At 39.7% G+C, this 22,186-nt stretch overlaps 3 protein-coding genes across 4 annotated transcripts in view; 2 read left to right on the forward strand and 1 right to left on the reverse strand.

Annotated features, from left to right (window-relative positions):
- plekhh2 (pleckstrin homology domain containing, family H (with MyTH4 domain) member 2) overlaps nt 1-8,466 on the forward strand; it is a 31,391-nt gene extending 22,925 nt beyond the window's left edge. For both annotated transcript variants that reach the window (XM_020087613.2, XM_069538945.1), the window contains exons 22-30: nt 696-873; nt 1,201-1,356; nt 1,639-1,736; nt 2,070-2,211; nt 2,335-2,471; nt 3,295-3,424; nt 4,153-4,239; nt 4,651-4,800; nt 6,401-8,466. In XM_020087613.2, the coding sequence (XP_019943172.2) occupies nt 696-873; nt 1,201-1,356; nt 1,639-1,736; nt 2,070-2,211; nt 2,335-2,471; nt 3,295-3,424; nt 4,153-4,239; nt 4,651-4,800; nt 6,401-6,586 (1,264 nt within the window). In that variant the 3' untranslated portion in view covers nt 6,587-8,466. The remainder of the gene's footprint in view (nt 1-695; nt 874-1,200; nt 1,357-1,638; nt 1,737-2,069; nt 2,212-2,334; nt 2,472-3,294; nt 3,425-4,152; nt 4,240-4,650; nt 4,801-6,400) is intronic.
- Nucleotides 8,467-10,523: 2,057 nt separating this feature from the next.
- On the forward strand, nt 10,524-14,809 carry sycp3 (synaptonemal complex protein 3). The gene is made up of 8 exons (XM_020090502.2): nt 10,524-10,929; nt 11,001-11,076; nt 12,155-12,189; nt 12,308-12,425; nt 12,571-12,670; nt 13,089-13,187; nt 13,479-13,583; nt 14,349-14,809. The coding sequence occupies exons 1-8, from the start codon at nt 10,806-10,808 to the stop codon at nt 14,400-14,402; spliced, it is 711 nt and encodes a 236-aa protein (XP_019946061.1). The 5' UTR covers nt 10,524-10,805; the 3' UTR covers nt 14,403-14,809.
- Nucleotides 14,810-17,711: 2,902 nt separating this feature from the next.
- On the reverse strand, nt 17,712-20,670 carry epcam (epithelial cell adhesion molecule). The gene is made up of 9 exons (XM_020087160.2): nt 20,333-20,670; nt 19,523-19,624; nt 19,144-19,405; nt 18,977-19,042; nt 18,835-18,901; nt 18,652-18,750; nt 18,356-18,553; nt 18,223-18,267; nt 17,712-18,103 (listed from the first exon to the last, which is right to left on the reverse strand). Exons 1-9 carry the CDS (start codon nt 20,391-20,393, stop codon nt 18,080-18,082), a joined length of 924 nt encoding a protein of 307 aa, XP_019942719.2. The 5' UTR covers nt 20,394-20,670; the 3' UTR covers nt 17,712-18,079.
- Nucleotides 20,671-22,186: the final 1,516 nt, after the last annotated feature.

Consider the following 22,186-nt stretch of genomic DNA (forward strand, 5'->3'; position numbering starts at 1 on the left):
TTCAAACCCAGATAAATCCCCAATTTTATGTAAGGTAATATTTTATTTTAGTCGCCTTTTAATCTCATCATATCTACGTAACCCGTCCATGTCATTGCTCGTCTCTGCCCTACCTTCGAGTGCAAACAACGTACGACAAAGGAGAGACAAAGTGCCTGCGAGTTAGCCAGTCTGCTGTTTTTTCCTTTAGTCATTGCTGTTTGCTGCCTAACGTGAATACAACTTTAATATCTTACACCATAGATTTGCACCTGAGTAATGTCAGCTAGATTTTGATCTGCACTGGTGGGGAAGACAACAACTCCCATGATCCCATTCTGCTTTATGACATCATCAAACTAGGTCCTTAGTTATTGTTTTGATTTGTAGACCCCATAGCCGCAGAAGTTTCATTTTTTTATTTATAATTAAACTATTTTGTCTCCTGTTACTCTCCTGAAAATTATACAATTACAATATTAAATAGCTGAAGAGTTGTTGATGTAAATAATGCCTAAATTAGCATTATCCTCCAAATGTATACAAAATGACAGTTTTGATTTAACATGACTACTTATTGAACACAGCAATAATGCTTACATTTGTTTTCATAAATCTATTTCTAAATATTATTTGATTGGACTGTTGAATAGGTTTTGAGATGATGTAGATGCCACTCATGTACCACTGTATCATTGTCTCCCTGTTGTCCTCAGGACTGAGGTGGGTAAGTATGCCATCTACTGCCAGCGGTCGATGGAGCGGACCCAGCAGAAGGGTGAGAGGCAGGGCCGGCCGTCCCGTATGGAGATCCTTTCCATCCTGCTGAGGAACCCTTATCATCACTCGCTGCCGTTCAGCGTCCCTGTTCACTTCCTGAACAACACCTACCAGGTAATGATGATACGTCACACAGGAACACAGATTTTGATAATAACAGAGTGGAGGAGCTCAACAGTTTGAATATTGATGATGCTTTCTTGAATCATATCTCAAAGTCTCTGTGTCACCTCTCAAGGATTGAATAATATTTCATATGAGCAGGTTATGAGCACTATAATAAAAAAGTAGCCAACTTTGCTTTTAATTTTCTAAGGCAAATTTCCATCTGTTGTCCCGAGCCAGTTCTTAAAAGGCAAGCTGAAATAAAATATGACTGTAAGGATATATTTAAAACATTGTATAATGTTAATCTTCTTTATTTAATTCTGTTTTCATAAGGTGGTGAGCTTCGATGCTTCAACCACAGTGGACGAGTTCCAGTGTCGCCTCAACCAGGACACTGGCATAAGAAAACCTGGGCTGTCTGGTTTCAGCCTGTACACAGATGATCCGACCGGACGAGAGCTGGAACACTGTCTGCAAGGAGGCATTAAGGTCCGTTTTAAAGTCATGTGATGAGCATGTTGTGAAGGCAGGTGTCAAGTGAGGGAGTTTTTCCTCTCCACAGTCGCCAAAGTGCTTGCTCATTGTGGGAACTGTTGGGTTTCTTTATATTTTGATTTTAAGGTCCTGACCTTCTATGTAAAATGCCTTGAGATAATGTATATTATGATTTGGCGCTATACAAATAAAATTGAATTGAATTGAATTGAAAGTGTCGCCTCTGTCCTATCATCATTCCTCATCACAAACATGTCTTCTTCATGTCTTCTACAGATTTGCGACATTATCTCCAAATGGGAGCAGGCCTGTAAGGAGCAGCACACCGGCAAATCTGAAAACACCAGGACTGTTCGCCTCACCTACAAGAACAGGTAAACAAGAACGCAACCGGCCCTGAGGCTGAAAATCACAATATGTTGAAATAACACAAGGCATATTTAACCAGGACACTGTTTTGTTGTGTAAAAACATCTCACATATAAGTCACACATGATAGCAGAGAAGATACAGTAACATATCTTTCAGTCACCGGTTCAATTATTCTACACATCAATGCAATGTTAATATGTTTTTACTCCAGTAGATACTGGAACTGCAATACTCAACAGTATAATTATGTTTAATGATTTCTTCCCCTCAACTTTCTACTTCTTTGTGTTTCTGTTTTTCTTTTACCATCTCTCTCTTTTTCTCTATGTTCCCAGGCTATATTTCTCTCCCCAGGTCAGGGGGGAGTCAGAGAGGGAGAGAATGCTGCTTGCATATCAGACCAATGAAGCCATTGTAGCGGGACACTTTCCTGTCAACAAGGAACTGGCGCTGGAAATGGCTGCCCTGCTGGCCCAGGTCTAGAACTTCACTTGCCTTTTCCATATTTATTTAACACAATTAATACAGCTGCACTCAAGTTGATATTTTTTGATAAATCTAACCCTAAATTAAAGCTCGCACCATTCTGTTTGGGTCCAGGTGGAGTTTGGGGATTTTGAGCGTCCCTTCTCTGCCCCTGGTTCTGCACAGACCAAGTCTAACCAAACCCTGAAACAAGTTCTGGAAAGATTTTACCCGAAGCACTACCGCAGAACCACGTCTGAAGAGCAGCTCAGGTACAATGACACTGGAAAATTCATATGAGTCCGTCCCAACACATTTCCAACTTTCATGTGTATATAATCAATGTATTTAATTGGCTATCTATCAATTTCAGACACAACCCACATTGTATCTTTGTCAAAGTTTGGTCTCAGGTTTGATTTGAGTTCAATATTAAAAGACCTGTGTGGTAGAAGTTGCCCTTTCAACACTTAGAGTCCAAATAGCAAAGTTGACAAGGGTTAAAAAGTAATTGGACACTGAAAGTTTCCTGGACAGCTGGGTGTCATCTCACTGTTGGTCCATGTACAAAAAAAGCTCACACATGACTCACTCGCACGCTTAGGTGGCCGAGAGTTTAGAGATGCCATTTAGCTTGAGGTGGAGTTGATTGGCAGTATGAAGAGGTGACCATACAAGAGGTGAAACATTCGGCTAAAAAAAACTTACAGAGAGAAAGAGTCAGAAGGTTCAAACACATGTGGTCACAAGAGACACAGACAAATGCACAACTGTCTTCTTGCGACTGGATGTCTCAGGATGGAGGTTAATATCAAGTCCGAGCAGGGACATCGACTGCAGAGGGTTTTTTAACACAATATGAATTATGATGGCTTTGATTTACTTTGTGTGCATCTGTCCAATTACTTTTTATATTAATGAATTGTATATTATATAATGATTGTAAACTACTATTCAATTAAATTCCCGTCATTTTATTGTCAAACTGAAAGTGCTGACTCTCACTGCCTGGATCAGTCTGACTGTCATAAGCTAAAGGTTTCGATTACAAGAGGTTGCTCCCTGGCATTTAACCCCTTCATTCCCTGTTCTCAGGCAACTGCTGCAGCGTCTCTCCGCTCGCTGGGCCTCGCTCAGAGGTCGAAGTTTACCCGAGTGTGTTAGGATCTACTTGACTGTTGCCAGGAAATGGCCTTTCTTTGGCGCCAAACTATTTGAAGCAGAGGTAAGTGTGTGTGCACACGTGTGTTTGTGTGTGAAATGTAAACTCTTGAAAATTAGTTATCTAAATAGAATTGTTATTTTATCACCAGCTCAGATATAGACAATATTTCAAAGTGTTATTATCGCCTCTTAAATTGAAAACACATAAATTGATACAGCCTTGAACAAACAGAGATTAACCCTAAACTAAATAACCACTATGAAAACAATAGGAACCTCTGCGCAGTGTGGATGTGTCTCTGATGTTTCATTCAGTCATCGATAAATATAAAGTTGTATTAACTATTCACTGACACAGCATCAACACAGACTGACATATCTGTGATTATTATCATATTATAAACTGTTATGAACTTAACACACACATGTATAAATATATACAGTATATACAAACACATATGTATGCCATATATACGCTTATTTCAATATACATAATGTATCATTACAACACATTTTTCTACAAATGATATTTCCATCTGTACTGTATATTATGTTCAAATTCTCTGTCCTGTTGTTCAACTTTATTTATATAACTACAGTATAACCACAGTATATACTGTTTTACATTGTATTGCCTATTTTATTCTAATTTCATACTTTCATGTTTACCCTTGTCAACTGACTGCTGCTGTAAAGCTTGAACTTCCCGAGTTGTGATTAATAAAGTCTTATCTTAACTCATCTTATCTTATGACTGATCTCACTTCCTTTGTCTCTCTTTGCTTGTAGTCCATTACTTCCTCTCCAGAGCAGGGTGTGCGTGTTTGGCTCGCTGTGCATGAAGATGGTGTCAGTATCCTGGAGCACAACTCTATTGTAAGCATCTCTGACGACTCTCCACATATGATTCCTTCTCTTTAGACTCTCTTCGTCCCCTGCTAACATTAATGAGAAAACAGACAAAATTTGTACGTCACATGCCAAGTCAGTAATTTATTTAAGAAGCTATAGTGTGCGTCTAGTTTCCCTAAATTTGTGATCTTTGTAAAATACATTTCTTTGTGGTGTTATTGAGTCTAAAATGAATTATTTAAAAAAGGAAACTTGATTAATAGTGTGAGTATCTGTTTAAATGCAAGTCACTGTAGCTGGATGTTTTTGTGATCTCAGTACTTGCTGCCACTTAGGGTAAGATATGAGGTTGTGAAAGAAGATGTGAGGAGATGGGAGGGTAGTTTTATTTCCTTTAATGTGGTTGTCAAAACCTATTTGCTTCCGTGTTCTCAGAAACCGCTGGTGTCGCACCCCTACAAGAACCTGATGACGTTTGGAGGCTGCAAACAGGACTTCATGCTGGTGCTGGACCAGAGCATCGGTACCAACAGCAGCAAAGACAAACCCACGGAGAAACATCTGTTTGCTATGGACACCTCTAAGGTTCGTGAGAAATCCACACGGGCTGCGTTGAGCCAGGACAATATGTAGCAAATATTGTTTAAGCACAAAAGGTGGTGTATTGAACATACAAGCATTGCAACTATGGCAGCTGAGAAGACGTTCTCATGCAATAAATCTTGGACGTTGATGACATGGGTATAAAAACATGTTTAATACTTCAAAATCCACTTGATGTTACAGTCTCTGCTTTCGCCATCTGCAAGAGCTGCTTCCAACAGCTTCAATTTTAATGTGAACACCAAGCAGCAGCTGCCACATTTGTAGAGAACTTAAGAATCCAATGTGTGCACTGCCTCACAACAGGGCTGGGTTTGTATACACATCACTGCAGATTGGGCAACACCTCCGACACACCCACCAAACGAGAGAAAACATACCATTGCACAGCGTTTCACGCAAACAATGGCGTTCAACCCGACGCAAAACGTGTTGAGATCGAATGTGCCCCTGTGTCTTGCTGTCTAAATTGAGTTTACCACATTAGCATGATTCACTCAAGAGTAGTTTACAAACATAGAATATGTGGTTTGAGTCATCTCATCCACCTCCTACATAATACCTCTGGTGCTGCTGTACTTCTAAGATACAACACAGCACATATGTCATGTATAATAGCGGCCATGATTATATTATCAAAGAAAAACACTCAAACCTCAGATTAACTTTGTCTGATGTTATTTGGCAACTTGTCAAACGCAAACCCTGTTTGACATGAATGTGTTTTATTGTAACTGTATTACAAACTGCTGCAATTCATTTGATTGTGTAGCATTCAGTATTTCAGCTTTCAGCTCATTCAGCTTTGGCTCCACTGGGAGATGCTGACACTGATGATAGAGTAACACAAAGAGAAAACACATCAGAGACTGGGGACTCAGTGATCAGACAGTACAAGCGATGTTGCCTGAATCAACCTCTGCTGCTCACAAAACAGCACAAAACTTCAAAATGAAACTTCACCTAAGACCGTGTGTAGATCTCCAACTTGTTTTTTGTGGGCCTGACCACACGGCTACTGGCCTGTACTATGAAGCGAGTTCTACATACCCAGGATGTCTTTCTGGTTTCCGGATGAACGTGCCTCATCGAGATCTGAGCATGTGCACATAAAAGCGGCGGGGTTTACTGCATATGATCAATCACAGATATGAACAAGTGAACTGACAGCAGAGCCACATATTTCACAACTGTTATAATAGAAAATATGAGGAAAACAAAAACACTTGTTTTTAATAACTTCTAAGTCTTTTTAACTAATCTACAGTTTGGCATTACTCTTGAACTCACTGGGTCTGATTCAGGATTCAGTTATGCTGCACCTTTCTCTCTCCTCTGAGTCTAATTGTGAAGCTGCTAGTTTCAGGTAAAGTGGTTACATATAGTTGCTTTAACGTTTTAGTGAAAACCACTGTTATTGTGGGGACCTCATGACTAACTGCACATTACCTGATCTATCTAGTTCTGCTAACTGACCTGTCTGACCTGACAAACTCTGAAACAAACCACAATAAACACCGAATTATTTCACCCACTCATGGAAACAAACACTGATGTGCTTTTTGTTTTGCTCGGTCAACAGATAAGAGAAATCACCCTCCTCATCTCCAGTTACATCAACAGTGCTCACCAGCAGAAGGCCACTGCCCACCACCTCTCTGCCCCAGCTCTCATGGTGGCCCAGCCCATCAGCCTGAAGTGCAAAGAGCTAAGGAGCAAATCTCCACCAGCGCTGGGACGTCCCAGCAAGACCCCTACGCTGCTGTGACGACACCCTGATCTCTCTGAGACACATCCTTTCCTTTTACCTTGTTTAAACTTTGAAACGGAAGGACATATTTGCAGCTGCACTGTCCTTCTCATTTGTATATTTGTCTCACTGGGACAGATTAAGTTCTGGTTTAATGCTATCTCCTTAAACCATGAGTGTGAGGCTCAAACTGGCCTCCTTTCTCTGTTTGGTATAATTTGATATCACACACCAGCTCAGGTTGCACCACTTCACTGATATCACACAGGATTACTGAGCGTCGACGTCCTCCAGTTTTAAGCTGTAACCTTCAGAAAGGTTATTTTGTGCCTGTCTCACAGATCACATTATCAGATGTGGGCTTAAACTGGAGCTTTGGGCTTCACATAAAGATACAAGGGTGTTTAGGAACAAATAAGAAGCTTTGCTCTACATTCCGGAGGGACATTTTCTTTTTTCTTTGTCTCCCTGATGAGTGTGTTGCTTTTATGTTCTGACTGAAAAGAGAAAAGTCAACAGCATTTATTGACAGACTGACTTTGCTTCTGATATGTCTCATTAATCTGTGCTGTCTGGTACTTTTCCTTTGGTAAAGAAGCTGTTTGATGTGAACATTTGTATTCACACCTTCAAAAATAACACCCAGTCTTCATAGAAGAGGTGAAGATGCTTCGTAAAGAAATTATTTAGAGGGTTGTTTTTGTATTTTTCTCTCTTCCCTCCTGTAGGGCACAGTAACTCTGCCAGGGACTGAAACTCTTACAGTGTTGTGGTATAATGAGGAAAACTGAACAATATGATGAAAGCAGGAGGCAATAACAGGTAACCAGCTGCAGCACAGACAGTGAAAATGTAAGAGCTCTGTGTGTCTGTTGTGATGCAACATGTATGATAGATGTAGACTGGATTGGTTGAGAATGACTGAACATTGTTGGAGGAGACCAGTGTGAACCCTGTGTGCTCTTAGTTACTGAACAGCCAGGAGAGCTGTGAAACTTTAATCCTTCCCTCAGTCACCGGTGGTGAAGAGAATGAGCAAAATCAGCACGACGCCTCCACGTGATTTTGGGGGAAGTAAGGCAGGGTACCGATACAGGGAGAGAACTAAAGTCTGCGTTTATGTACAGTGTGTGACACATGCTGAGAGAGTAGATGGATCAAAAGTGTACTGTTTAAAAGAACAGGGATGTTTACCTGGCGTGATTGTGAAGGTGTTATCATGAAGTAACAGGTATAGTGACCCAGGGAACAATCGATGAAGAGACACAAAACAACTGTAAAGACACAAAACAACAGCAAAGAGACAAAACAACAGGAAAGAGACAAAACAACAGCAAATACTAAAAATGAGGATATGTAGTTTCTGTCTTTGAGTCCAGACGTCATGCTCCTGTGTGAGTGTGTTGGGGGGGGGATCTTCAGGAGTCCATTGTCTGATAATTGTCACACGATCATGTGAATTTTTTATATTTTTTCCTCCACCAATAAAAACCTGGTGCAGAGGTGCACTTGTTTTCTACTGCACAGTATCTGTCATGACTAACCGGACCGACCTGCCTGCAGGAGCCGATGCTCAGAATTGATGTTCCTGTTTTTTCTGTTTGTCAGTGAACCGACTCGCTGCATGAAGGTTCAGCGAATCACAAATGTCCTCGTGAAGTTGTTACAGTTTCCTCTGCAGTGACACTGGTTTTCAATTGGGCTGAAAGGTGGAGCATGTAAACATTCACTTTATATCTGATAGTGACACTTGAAGCTCAGGTGGAAATCAGATGCAGCTGTTCAGAGAAAACAAACATGTTACCTGTGCTCTTCTGTCTGTGTCTGTACATATATGATCCTGTGTCAACTTGTTTTATATCTGTCTAATGTATAAAATAAAGTTCTGTGTTTCTGTATGTTAGGAATTGATGTTTCAACCCCTTTAAACTCAGGATGTGAGCCGTCAGTCTGGGAGAATGCAAGTGCAACAATGACACCAGACATCAAGGAACTTGGTTCAGAGCTCTGACAAAAACTCACAGACAGATAGAGAAGTCCCCAGCCCACAGATAAAATGTCCTAATGCCTCAAACAATAGCTTTAAATATGTTTGGGTAAAACCATCCCTTAATTAGAAAAGGTAAAATCAAAACAATTAAAGCAAACAAGAATATGAATAAAGTGTCTTTAAATTAATACATTAAAGAGTACAATAACTTTACAACAAACTATTAAGGCTAGAGTTAATATTACTTAAGGTTAGCAGAAAAAGAAAATACAAAAGAAAGCCAATCGCTCCCTGCCCCCATTCCTCATTCCTACATGGCTTAGGCCACATTGAAACCACCTGGTGGAGATGTGGCATTCATGAGCACCAGCCTATACCAGGAAGTGAACCTCGAAGAGAACATGAAACAAATATCTGCATGAAAATAAATTAATTTAAACAAATGATTCAGCTGACAACACAAACAGAGAAACAAATATTCTTAACAGAAACCAAATATACAGAATGAATAAACAGTTACATTTTACACATTTGATGATGATATTTAGATTAAAAGTTCACCACAGGCTAAAAGTTTGAATTCACACTTTTGGATCTTGAGATCAATTTTGAGTCCATTTTTTATTTTATAAGAATAAAGGGGATGTTTCATGATATATTGTGCTAATAGATAAGTATTGTCTCCACCTCCTCAAATAAATATTCATTTTATGGAGGCTTATCCACAGCTTTCTCTATGACTTTTTGAACTAAAAGGACAGGCTGTGGAGGACAGGAGTGGATGACATTGTCAAATTAACACAAGCGTTTTGGCTCTTTTTAAATCCCCGTCCATACTAACATGCCTGAAAACATGACCCCTCCTTCTGCTCATCCAGATTAAAACGCAGCCCAGGAGTTTTCTAACTAAAACTGGACCAGCAGCATTTCCAACTGTCTCTGTTTTTAAAGCTCTAAAACTGAAAAGGAGATGGGTTTTAGATTGTAGATGTAGCCTATGTGACTACAAGCTGTGAGCCTCAGTCTGATTCCTGGAGTCAAGATAACGTCTCCTGGTCATGACCAGAGAGGACTATGAAGAAAACGGACACTGTGTTTGTGAAGTCTGACCTTTGACATCCACATGAAACATAAACTCAAGACTGATTGTTTCTACTGCATCATACTTCTGATGAACTGTATCTGAAAAACTAATTCAAACCAGTGACATTTAAACTAACCTGCAAACAAAAAGGACACAGTGAGAATTTCAAATGTAATTTTCTACATTTCATGGAGTATTTTTGGTCATTTCATGTCTTTAACAGAGTTGAAGGGGAGAGATACACATGGTCAAGGCGGCTTCATCTTAGTTATATATCAATATATCACTTTAATAGTCTTTGTAAATACAGGATCACATAGGTTTATGGTTCCAGGGTCCACTGCAATTAACTAAAAATAATTTCCCCACTTATTATTCACAGAAGCCCAGGTGAACTTATTCTACAATAGTTAATCCTCCCATGTTTTAACCATAGACTAAATAAACATGGACGACATTACAGCTCCCAAAATATAATCTTCATAATGTGTGTTTAATATTTTCTGCTGACAAACTTGTGAGACTCCAAATCCCAGGAAACTAGTTTAGTTTGAATACTTAATGATTAATAATACTAATAAATAAAATAATTCAAATCACAGGAAACACTTATAAAGGAACTAGTTTAGTTTTAATACTTAATCATTAATAATACTAATAAATAAAATAATTCAAATCACAGGAAACACTTATAAAGGAACTAGTTTAGTTTTAATACTTAATGATTAATAATACTAATAAATAAAATACTTTAAATTACAGGAAACACTTATAAAGAAACTAGTTTAGTTTTAATACTTAATGATTAATAATACTAATAAATAAAATAATTTAAATTACAGGAAACACTTATAAAGAAACTAGTTTAGTTGAATAAGAGTTTCCAGAATCCTCTGTTCATCAGGTGATCTCTGAGCCTTGTGATGGCGGCAATCTGTTGTTAGCCACATTAGCTTAGCTCGGTGTTAGCTGGTTTGAACTGGAGCTTCCCTCTGTTTAAAGGTTTGAAAACAACACGTGTCTTTGAGTGGAAGAGTTAAAGTGAAAATCCAGCTGGGCCCTGCTGTGTTTTAGTGAAGCTAGCTCTGTTAGCAGCGCAGGCTAAGCTAACGTTAGCTGGATACACCGTTAGCCACAGTTAGCATAGGGTGTTGATATAGAAGATGGCGGCAGCGAGGAAACAGGTGAAGAGGAAACAGGCGGAGGAGAAATGTGATAAGAAAGTGTTTGATTTCACTGAGGAAGAGAAGAAGGAGATGAGTGGATCAGAAGATGAAGTGAGAGAGGGTGAGTGAAGATGCAGATAAAAGGTATTAGTGAAGTAACACAACATTAATCTACACTTTCCATTTTCTAAGATCAAACTCTTGAAGTGGACAAAGTACCAAGGAAACGATCTGCAGCTGATATGGAGGGGGCTTCATGTGCTGTCGGGTACTACTACTACTCCTTCTTCATTAAGATACTATGAAATACACACACACTACTACTTCATTTAGATACTGTGAAATATACTCACTACTACTTCTACTACTTCATTTAGATGCTGTCATATACACACTCTACTACTACTACTACTTCATTTAGATACTGTGACATATACACACTCTACTACTACTACTACATTTAGATACTGTGACATATACATACTCTACTACTACTACTACATTTAGATACTGTGACATATACACACTCTACTACTACTACATTTAGATACTGTGACATATACACTCTCTACTACTACTACTTCATTTAGATACTGTGACATATACACACTCTACTACTACTACTACTTCATTTAGATACTGTGACATATACACACTCTACTACTACTACATTTAGATACTGTGACATATACACTCTCTACTACTACTACTTCATTTAGATACTGTGACATATACACACTCTACTACTACTACTACTTCATTTAGATACTGTGACATATACACACTCTACTACTACTACTTCATTTAGATACTGTGACATATACATACTCTACTACTACTACTACATTTAGATACTGTGACATATACACACTCTACTACTACTACATTTAGATACTGTGACATATACACTCTCTACTACTACTACTTCATTTAGATACTGTGACATATACACACTCTACTACTACTACTTCATTTAGATACTGTGACATATACATACTCTACTACTACTACTACATTTAGATACTGTGACATATACACACTCTACTACTACTACATTTAGATACTGTGACATATACACTCTCTACTACTACTACTTCATTTAGATACTGTGACATATACACACTCTACTACTACTACTTCATTTAGATACTGTGACATATACACACTCTACTACTACTACTTCATTTAGATACTGTGACATATACACACTCTACTACTACTACTTCATTTAGATACTGTCACATATACACTCTCTACTTCATTTAGATACTGTGAAATATCCTCACATCTTTTACTCTATGATTACTCTTACTACTTTAGTGAGTAACTTTGCTCTGTCTCCACAGAAACGAGGTCCAGTCCATGCTGGAGAAGTTTGGAGGTTTGCAGCTTTTCTTTTCTCAGTCAGCCGCTCGTCTCTTGTATTGAAAAGTGAAAACACGCAGCTCCACTCTGCAACAAGTGAAAATCTAATGCAGTGAAGTTTAATCTGCCTCCAGCTGACATCAGCAAAGTGATGCAGGCCAAGAAGAAACGTCTGGAGTGTCTGACAAAGAACTACATGAAGGGAAGTCAACACAAACTGGAGCAGCTGTGGAGCAACTATCACGGCCAGAGGTTCGACTTCCTGCCGCCGCCACTTCAAAAAAAACTGATGAAAATATCAACCTGTCGGACATTCACCAAAATTTGCGCTTTCATTATTATTTCAACATTTTGAAAATGTCAACTGATCTTCACGTCATCGATCGTGTGTCTGCAGGCAGAAGATGAGCCAGCAGTACTCTCTGCAGGTGTCCACAGCGCTGCAGCAGTGGGAGACTGAAGCCCAGAGAGCTGAGGAGCAGGAGGAGAAGCTCAACGTCAGTTGTACTTTCTTGGTTGATTGGTTAGACGAGGTCACAGGTTTGATGCTCTGTGACCGCCAGTTCTATTTTTAATATATTTTTATACCACCTCACAAAGCGCTTCACATATAAATATATATATATAGATAATGTACACACATTCCTAATACACGTATAAATTCAGTGGGGTCCCAACGTCCAACTCCTTGTCACAAAACTTGTGTTTGGAGGATTGCAAGGATTGGACTGAACAGTAAGAAATCATGAATCATGTTTGAACACATCAGAGTGTTGTTGTAGTGGAATAATATTCGGTTTTAACAGCCAGTCTTTATTTGAATACAACATTTAATCCCATAACTAAAGTATTGAACTGTTATTTAGATGTTCTGTAAGTGCAGAGCATGTTGGTGATGAACTCTCCTCTCCGCAGAATCTGTTCAGACAGCAGCAGAAGATCCTGCAGCAGGCCAGAGTCGTGCAGAACCAGAAGCTGAAGACGGTCAGAGAGCTGTACGAGCTGTTTGTGAAGGTGAGGCCTTTTGAACTGATGTGGATGTTGAATGTGTTGTTCTTCTCTGCCCCCTGTTAAAGTCCTGACACTCCAGAAGAGAATCCTGCATTGAGTCTGTTAGCATCTGGCAGAAGGGACACGCTGGACGGTGTTCACCGAATCATTTATCACATTATTAGTAGTTACTGTTAAATACTGCAGGGAAGTGCTGACTAAAACATAAAGTAAATTGAAGGTATGAGAACTACTAGTAGGGGGCATCCCCACTGGTTTTCCAATGGTTGGACTGAAATCGATTGTTTCATCCAGAACATGGAGGATATGGAGAAGAGCCATGACAGCTTCCTGCAGGGAGCGCAACAAGAGCTGAGGAAGGAGATGGCCACCCTGCAGAAGAAGATCCTCATGGACACAGTGAGTAAGGGTTGATTGCCTTGAAGTCACAACATCCACACGTAAATACTTCAAATTTAAACTAACATCTATGAAGCTGAAAAATATGAAAATAATGAAGCTGTTGAATGAAGAAACAGAATCAGAGTCAGTGTCAAGCTGTTTTCAGACATGACCTGTGGGTAAAATCTAGAGTTTCTCCAGAGTTTGTGTTTAGCACAGTTACACAGCAGCAGGTTTTCTGCACAAACTCGTTCACCACAACAACAGGTGCAGCAGACAGAGAGGAAGTAATGTGTTAACTGGTGTATTAACTATTAGCTGCAGAGATCATGTGATCATGTTTACACCGTCGTCGCCACTTATCACCACAGTCTCTCTTCACATCTCTGCCTGTGTCTTCTACTTGGGTGCCCCCCCCCCCCAATAAACTTTAAACTTTAGCTTTAAACTGTCATATTGGTTAAATATTGGATCTTTAATTACTGACTTTAATTATTGACAAAAAATAATAATAACAATCAGCCAAAGTATAACTACATTTGATTATTTCAGCTTTTTCACATTTTTGAAATAAAGCTGCTGCAGCACAACATACATTAAATACAACTAAATATCAAACATACAACTGTAGTAACAATAAATCACTGACCAACAAACCGGTGAAAACCATGAATTATATTAGAGGTCTGTCACGTCACACACCTTTATTTATATTAATAATAAATGTCCCTGATTGTGCATCTTCAACTTGTCCTGATTTATGTTACTGATGTGTTTCCACAGCAACAGCAGGAGATGGCTACCGTCCGCAAGTCGCTGCAGTCCATGTTGTTCTAACCCACTGTTGCCACGGCAACAGAGCTTGTTCCATGGTTATTATAGCTATCATCCTGCAGGGTTGTCATGGTTACAGGCCTCCTGTAAACTTAATTTGGTTCGTGTTCATATCGGGACGTTGTCCTCTGTTTTTTTTTTAGTAATACTTTGTGATTACAGTGACTCTTTAATAAAAAATATTTACTGTTTTTTCTTATAAGTGATTTATAGTTTTATTGAGCAGCTTTCACTGCTGTGTTTTTACCTCTAGCCTCTAGTGGGCGCTGTTAAAAGAAAGACATCTCGTTCATCATCTCTCTTACAAGAGTTGAGTTTCTCTACAAACAAGGAAATAAACAGTCAAATCTGAATGTGGAATATATCAGTGAAAGAGTAAGAATAAAATTGTTTCTGTGAAATCCAGTTCATTCAGTCGTTGTGTACAAGTTCATTCACAGTCTGGAATCTACACATATTATAATATATCATCTACATCCTGCATCAGCACGTTAGTTTGATATTTAAATGAGTTCCAGTGCAGTTAAAGGTACAGTGTGTAGAATTTTGTGATATCGAGTGTTGACATTTCATGTTGCAGCTGAACACCCCTCAGCTCACCCTCTCCTTCCAAACATGACAGAGAAACTGTGGTAGCCTTCAATAATTATAAAAACTCAAAAGGTGTTTAGTTTGTCCAGTCTGGACTCATGTAAAAAACATGGCGGCCTCCGTAGAGAGGACCCCCTTGATGTAAATATAAAGTATTTAAATATAAATGGCCTTTTCTAATAATAATTTAGATTAGACGAACTAGTGAAAACATCATGAGGATTATTCTACATTAAATGTCTGCCAATAGTTCCCTTTCACCTAAATCTTACACACTGGACCTTTAAGAAGAGAGATTTTCTTCTATCTGATGCAAACTGATCAACACTGAACTGAAGCTCTTCACATTGACACAGGTTTCACACAGTGGATGAATTAAACACTTTTGTGTTGTGGCTTAAGCTAAGGAATACACTGCTATTGAACAACTGTTGTGTTACTGCTGCATCTTTAAAACCTCTACTAATAACAGGAATATTATACAGCCTATATTCTATTTTAATTGACGATTCAGAAAAATCCAACAATCCTTTAGAGTCCAAATGATTTATCATTTGATCGATATAATTCAGCTGACTGTATTTTACAGACATAGCTGTATCTGTATCTATCGATCACATTTTATTTGTATTGTCTCATATTCAAAAATCACAGTTTTTCTCATAGAGCTTAACAAGTTGCAACACCCTCTGTTCTTAACCCTCAACAAGAGTAAAACTACCATGGTTTTGTGAGTCACATGAGGATCGCTCTCCCAGGACACAAGTACAATAGACGCTGCGTGTAACATAGCAGTATTTACTACACTGATTAGAAGAAACAGTTTGTAACATCATGTTTAAAGTATTTGCACATAAGAAAATGTCTGATAGAGATGAAGGATGCTGACAAGTGAAGGGAGCAGACAAAAAATAAACAGGACTCTTCGGTGTGACGCCGGAAATGTCGGTTCAAACATCAGATGGACTTCCTGCAGACATTCCAGCAACAGGTTGTTGGTTAAAAAGCGGCAGAAACACATTCAACTGGAAAAACAGGACATTTATTTTGTGAGGTACAGCCAGTATTGTCTCATACCTGAATACAGCAATATTTGTCAGGTCCTATATTTATTTGTCCATTGAATTTAAATCACCCTTGGAATAAGTCTCATAGTTCTTGTACAATCTAATATTTGAATAAACTGAACTGCAGCAGACAAGGTGACATTTTTCCAGACGACAGCTCTTTTTTCCGTCATTTACACAATGAACACTGCCCTCTGGGAAGCATGTCTGAATAAACAGAAACTGTAAGACGGTCACTCATTTTTTCCAACTCATGGCGTCCTATAAGGCTCAGTCCCACACAAACTGCCCCGCTGCCTCCTCATTGGTGCAGCGTTACTGACATGCTGATACCTGCTGCAGGTGCCTGACTGCAACCGACACACCTCATTCCTGTCGTCTTTCACAGGAAGACAGAGAGGGGGGGAGGGAGGATATATGATACCTAACCTGCCTGAACTAGTTAGAGACATTCTTTTGTCCTGGTGTCACCATGGCAACAATGAGGGGAGGGATCACAGGGGATAGGCAAAATGGATCTAGGAAAATAGGTGCATTTAAAAAACAATAGGAATGAATTAGCATGAAAAAAAGGGTTATACCAGTGACAGGTATTTCACAAAGAGGTCAACAGGAACTGGACAGGATCATTGATTCATTGTGCTACTTTTGGGTCACGTCATCTTTAAGGACTTCACTTTGACAACAAGGTTAAATTAGGACTCCCTCCTGAGCTGCTGCTTTCAGGTACAGCATGTAAACACCGACCACTATGAGCGAGTTGCGACATGACGCACAAGGAATTTTCGCCTCTATAGTTTCACTTGAGCTTCACCACAGTGCACGAAACACCAAAAGCTTCCCCCCTCGCACTCTTTTGTCCCTTCGTTCAATTTTGACTATTTCTGCCAGACTTATGACTTATCGCCCTACTTGTGGATAAAGAGGTGGTGTGCAGTGATGCTTTGATCTCAAGCCTCTCTCGGTATTTGTTGTGTACATAGTGTTCATTCATGAGGGAGGCAGAACCTGACGGACAGGTTGGACACAATGCCTAACTGTTTCAGAGATACAGCTAGAAGTAGCCAACTCCCTGGACACTGAAGTGGTGTCGTCATAAAAATAAAACATAACTCAAAGTCTCAGTTGTTTTTAACCAAGATCCACCATTGCATTCATAAACTGATCTGCAGGTTTATTTCCTGCCTATAATCATAAATCATGCTGTAAAAAGCTTTTAATACTACAGTGGTGACACACACACAAGAAAAGCCTGCCACACCCATTTTAAACCGATCGGAGTAGAAACCCCTCAATCAGAGCTGCTCCGAGTAAACAAAAGGCTTTGTGCAATTCACCTTTATCAAAGCAGCCACCTTGCGTGTCTGAGAGGAGGAGAGGTTAGAGGGAAACTTTTGTGTACTGTAATCATTTAAGCACACAGAGTGTTTATGCCGACTTTATGTATCAGGTTTAAGAATCAGGGAGGAATTTCAAAGCTTAGTCATTCTGAAGTTAAGGCTAAAAGCACAACATGCAAAAAAGGGCCTGCAGCTTCTTGCAGCCTGTTCCCTTCCCCCATACCGTCGCACTGTATTTTTCCACAGCAGTTAAAGAGGCACAAAGTCCACAGACAAACCTGTGCAATGAAAAGAAGCCTGCACCACATCAAGAGTCTTTTAAAACATATTTTATTAAAAACAATCCGTCAAACACACATTAGTAAGAAAGAAACTGTACAGTCTATGACATGGAAATTAAAACAATCAAAAGGTTCTAACATTAAAATGTGGCCAAGCGTATTTTTAAAAAGCACAGTTCTTTATGGCGTGCAGATTGGATGACAAGTTCAACACTTTACACAATTTATAAATAAATGGCGATACCGGTAGTGCCAACGACATCGACAAAGAGCAAGTTGATCCATCTGCATTCCTCAAGTAAAATGGTGAAAAAAGGCACAATCCCACTGCAAAAGATGTTCATCCAAAAAGCTGATGTACAAAGCTGACTCTTCATAAGACTGGCGCTGCAATGAAGGTGTTACATGGGGTCCATCTCTCTTTGCTGCATAACAGGAGGGAGCAGAGGAAAACAGGTTGTTAAACTGTAGTTCTATGGCACAACAAGGGACTTTTACACTTATTAACATGGAAAAATTTGAAGTTAAATGAACTTCATCTCACCTGAGCCTTGTTGTATTGCTGGTTCTGACGCCTTCTGGCAAAGAACTGCAAACAAACAGAAAAATCAGGATACATCACTCCAAAAATCTACACCAGCTTCCAAACCGAAGAGACAATGGAAAAATTCACTAACCAGGACCAGCAGGCCAGCAACCACCGCCAGAACCACCACCACGATGACTGCGATGATCCCGCCCGACAGGTGCTTCATGGTGAAGGTCGGGGGATCCTCGTCCACATAGTACACCAGGATGTTCGTCATCTCCAGTGTCTGGCCGTCCACATTGGGCTCAAACTTCTCCTGGTTCTTGAACAGAGGCAGCACCTTCACCTGCAGGAGATAAGAGAAGTAGCAACAGGGTCAGTTTTAACAGTTTAAACCTTGTGTTGAATCGCAAAATACACAGTCATTATAAAGCTTCAACGTACATCTTTCTCCATGTAGTAGGCCATGTGGGTCAGGTCACTCTTGCGCTCCCCTTTTGGCTTCTTGACATCCACCACAATCATGCGGGCTTTAGGGTCATACTGCAGAATGACAGACAGGATGTTAGTGTCACTGTATAGAACTGTGAGAAAACTCCACGTAAACGTCCCTGAAATACCACTCACCTTGATTTCATCCACCATGTCCTTGTTGAAGTTCTTGTAACGCTTGTGAATGGCCTCCGCAATGGCACTGTATTACAAACAAGGTCACAATGAGAATCCAATTTAAAAGAATATAGTTGTGTTTCTGTTCAAGTATACGTACGTCTTCAACTTGGCCTCATTCACTTCTTTTCCAACCTCTTTGTGAGTCAGCTGAAGACGAACCCAGCTGGAGGGGGGAAAAAAAAACAAAAAAACATTTGAGTGTTGAACTTTTTAAAATTGTTATTCCTTTAAATAATCCACACAGTTGAGTATGAAGTTACTCACTAGGTCTCCACCAGCTTCTCACACTTAATATTCTTGTCTTCCTTGTCAGTTCGCCGCACACCAGCACTGTTGACACACCAGCACTCCTCGGTGTTGTTGCACTGCTTGGCCTTGAATTTTCCGTCGTTCTCGCAGTCTGGGTCATAGATGCCATCGTTGTCCACGAAGGCGGACTCATCGGGCTTTCCTCCCAATGTACGCGTGTCCATGCCCTTTCTGGCTCGGTACATCTCGGCCTTCATTAAGATGCACTTGGGGACCACTGAAAATGAGAAGGGGGAGAAAAATGAGCAGGAAACACTAACAACTTGCACAAAAAAGAAAAAAAAGAGTGGTGCTGTGGGAGATAAAGTATTTTTTTGACCCTGTTAATACTTACAGGAAGTGCAGTTCAGGAATTGTTTCTCGTTTTGGCCGACCATGACGTAGCACTTACACGGAGTTCCATCGCAGGTGGCCCACTTCATAGTTTCACATGAACCTGAGCAGAAAGAACAAGGGTTATATTCACACACATGATCAACACAAAACAAACCTCAAGTCAGCATCAGGGAAGCTTTAGTTCCTATATCCAGTGATTTGAATCATCAAACTTTGCTGTGCAGCAACACAATCTGTCTCATAATTGGACAAAGGCCTCTAGTAGGTTTAATTAAAAGTACAAAGAAAAGGGACGTGCAGCAGACAGGTTGTATTGTGGTATATGCAGGCCTGTAAACTCAGCAGGTGCAGCAGGAAGACAAGCAGGTTTACTGAGCACCTGGGCGTTGGTTTCCACACACACACACACAGAGAGAAACACACACACACACACACACAGAGAGAGAAACACACACACACACACACAGAGAGAGAAACACACACACACACACAGAGAAACACACAGAGAGAAACACACACACACAGTCCCTAAAGTGCGGGCAGATCCTCCCCACCCCCACTCAACGAAACCAACTACGTTCCTCACGTAAAGCGACTTTAATCACACTTTCATCCATTTAAACTCAATCCTGACGTCACTGTTAACCACTGACTGATACACTGAAATGTTAATTATTAAAATGTCTCCCAATTATTCCCGCCGGTAACCGAACCTATAGCAGCCCCGTGTTGTTCGCTCAGACATCCAACTGCTTCCTGAGACTAACAAACTGTTCTTTAAAAAAAGAGTCATCGATCAAATACTCACAGCTCTGAGCAGAGGCCCCCGCCGCCATGGCCGCGAGCACGAGCACGATCCACATCTTCATGTTGGGACTTTTAAAAAAGCAACACAAACTTTTCAAAGCGTCGAAAGTGTCCTTGTGTTCTCGTCCGTCCGCCGTCCACTGAGCTCACAGCCGGAGTGTCGAACCTCAAATACGCACACGGAGCTTCCTGTCTCTGAGCGGCAGGTGTGTCCCCGTCAAACCTGTTTCGAGAGAAACTCGAGAGCGCGCACGCACACAGGTGGAGGGCTGAGCTGCGTGAGGGGACGTTCGGTTAATGCGCGGCTCCGTCTAGTTCCGGGTGTTCTGGTGAACTGATGCACAACCGGAGGTGAGGTCACTTTATATCACCTGTACCTGCTCATGACGTCAAGAGGAGGCGGGGATTCATGCGCACCTTTACCCCGGTGTGACCATATTTAGTCACCCCACCCCCCACCCCCCCCGCCAGATCTTTTTAGTTTTCTTTTCGTTAGGTTTCCAAATATGTATTTAATTAATTAATTATTATTAATGAATCACTCAATACTGTTCCCCACAGTGCTTGAGGCAAATTCAGTAGCAGTTGCTTTTCTCTGTCACTTTTGATACATTCGTTCTGCCTCCTGGAAGTTATCTGCCAAATAATAAAGCAATGTATACCTTTTTTTTTGGTGCAAAAGTACAAAACACAAAGACAGACAACAGGCTGAACTAACAAACAGACTATAAAAACTTTAAAACTTTATAGAAATGTAAGATGGATATTTTGTGGTAATGTGGCTAATAATGACAGCAGACAGTGGTAGCACTGGCAATAACAGAAACAATTATATATAATTATAAGTCACACATGTTTTTGAAATGATTAAGTAAATTAATGTGAATTCAAATAAGTGAAAAAGATTTAGCTTTTCTTCAAACTCTGATTTTTAAATTCAATAAAGCACAAATGTTAATCATCATAGTTTACAGTGGATTTTGAAGTGTAAGTATAAACGCTTCCATTTATTTTATTGTACCATTTTTATACACCTGTAGATTTGTGTTTTCATACTTTGTTGTGAATCATTTAGATACAATCTATAAAACTTTGTGGTACATTAAAACCATTGTCCAAAGCTGTGTTTCATTTCAAATATCCCAATGTGTGCATTAAAAGCACAGAAACTCAGTCTGAATATGTTTGTTGTTTACTGTAAACTGAGGAGCATTGTATTATGATGACATCATCAAGTGTCTGAGCAGGTATCTAACATGACAGAAACCAGAGGTTGGGAAAACATTTCTCAGGTGTTGTGAGTCACGTTCAGCAGTGTGACAGCACTGAGAAACAGCCTCAGGTCTCATGGAGATTATGCATTTGTGAAATATGCTCACCAGAAGTCATGAGGCCAGTTTTTTTAGTCCGATTCATTAGTCAAAGTACTTCAATGATGAAACTGGTAAAATACGCAAAAGGAAAGAGAAGACGTCAGCAGAAGGAATCTGATGAAAAAATAGAATTTGTTTTTAAATTAGCTGTTTTGCTAAAAGTCAAAGTCATTTAACAAATGTGGACCAAATAGCAACACACAGGGTTTAAAATAAGCATGTATCTAAGCATGTGACTAATTGAACCTTTAAAAGGTAAAAAAAAAAAGGTCACATACTTGAAATGTTTTCTTGGAACATCTGTTTTGCAAAGACATCTGAAACACACAAGAGCTAGGTTTACGTTGAAACTTTTTTCCTGTGTTCTAAGTAAATGGATTTTAGAATTCTCAATAATTTTTTTTAGTCGTATACTGTGTAACATCTGTTTGAAACAAATAATTAGCTCTCAAAACCTTTCAAGATTTTTGTAGGAGGGAGTA

Source organism: Paralichthys olivaceus, chromosome 14 (assembly GCF_024713975.1).
Source record: "Paralichthys olivaceus isolate ysfri-2021 chromosome 14, ASM2471397v2, whole genome shotgun sequence".
Classification (NCBI taxonomy): domain Eukaryota; kingdom Metazoa; phylum Chordata; class Actinopteri; order Pleuronectiformes; family Paralichthyidae; genus Paralichthys; species Paralichthys olivaceus.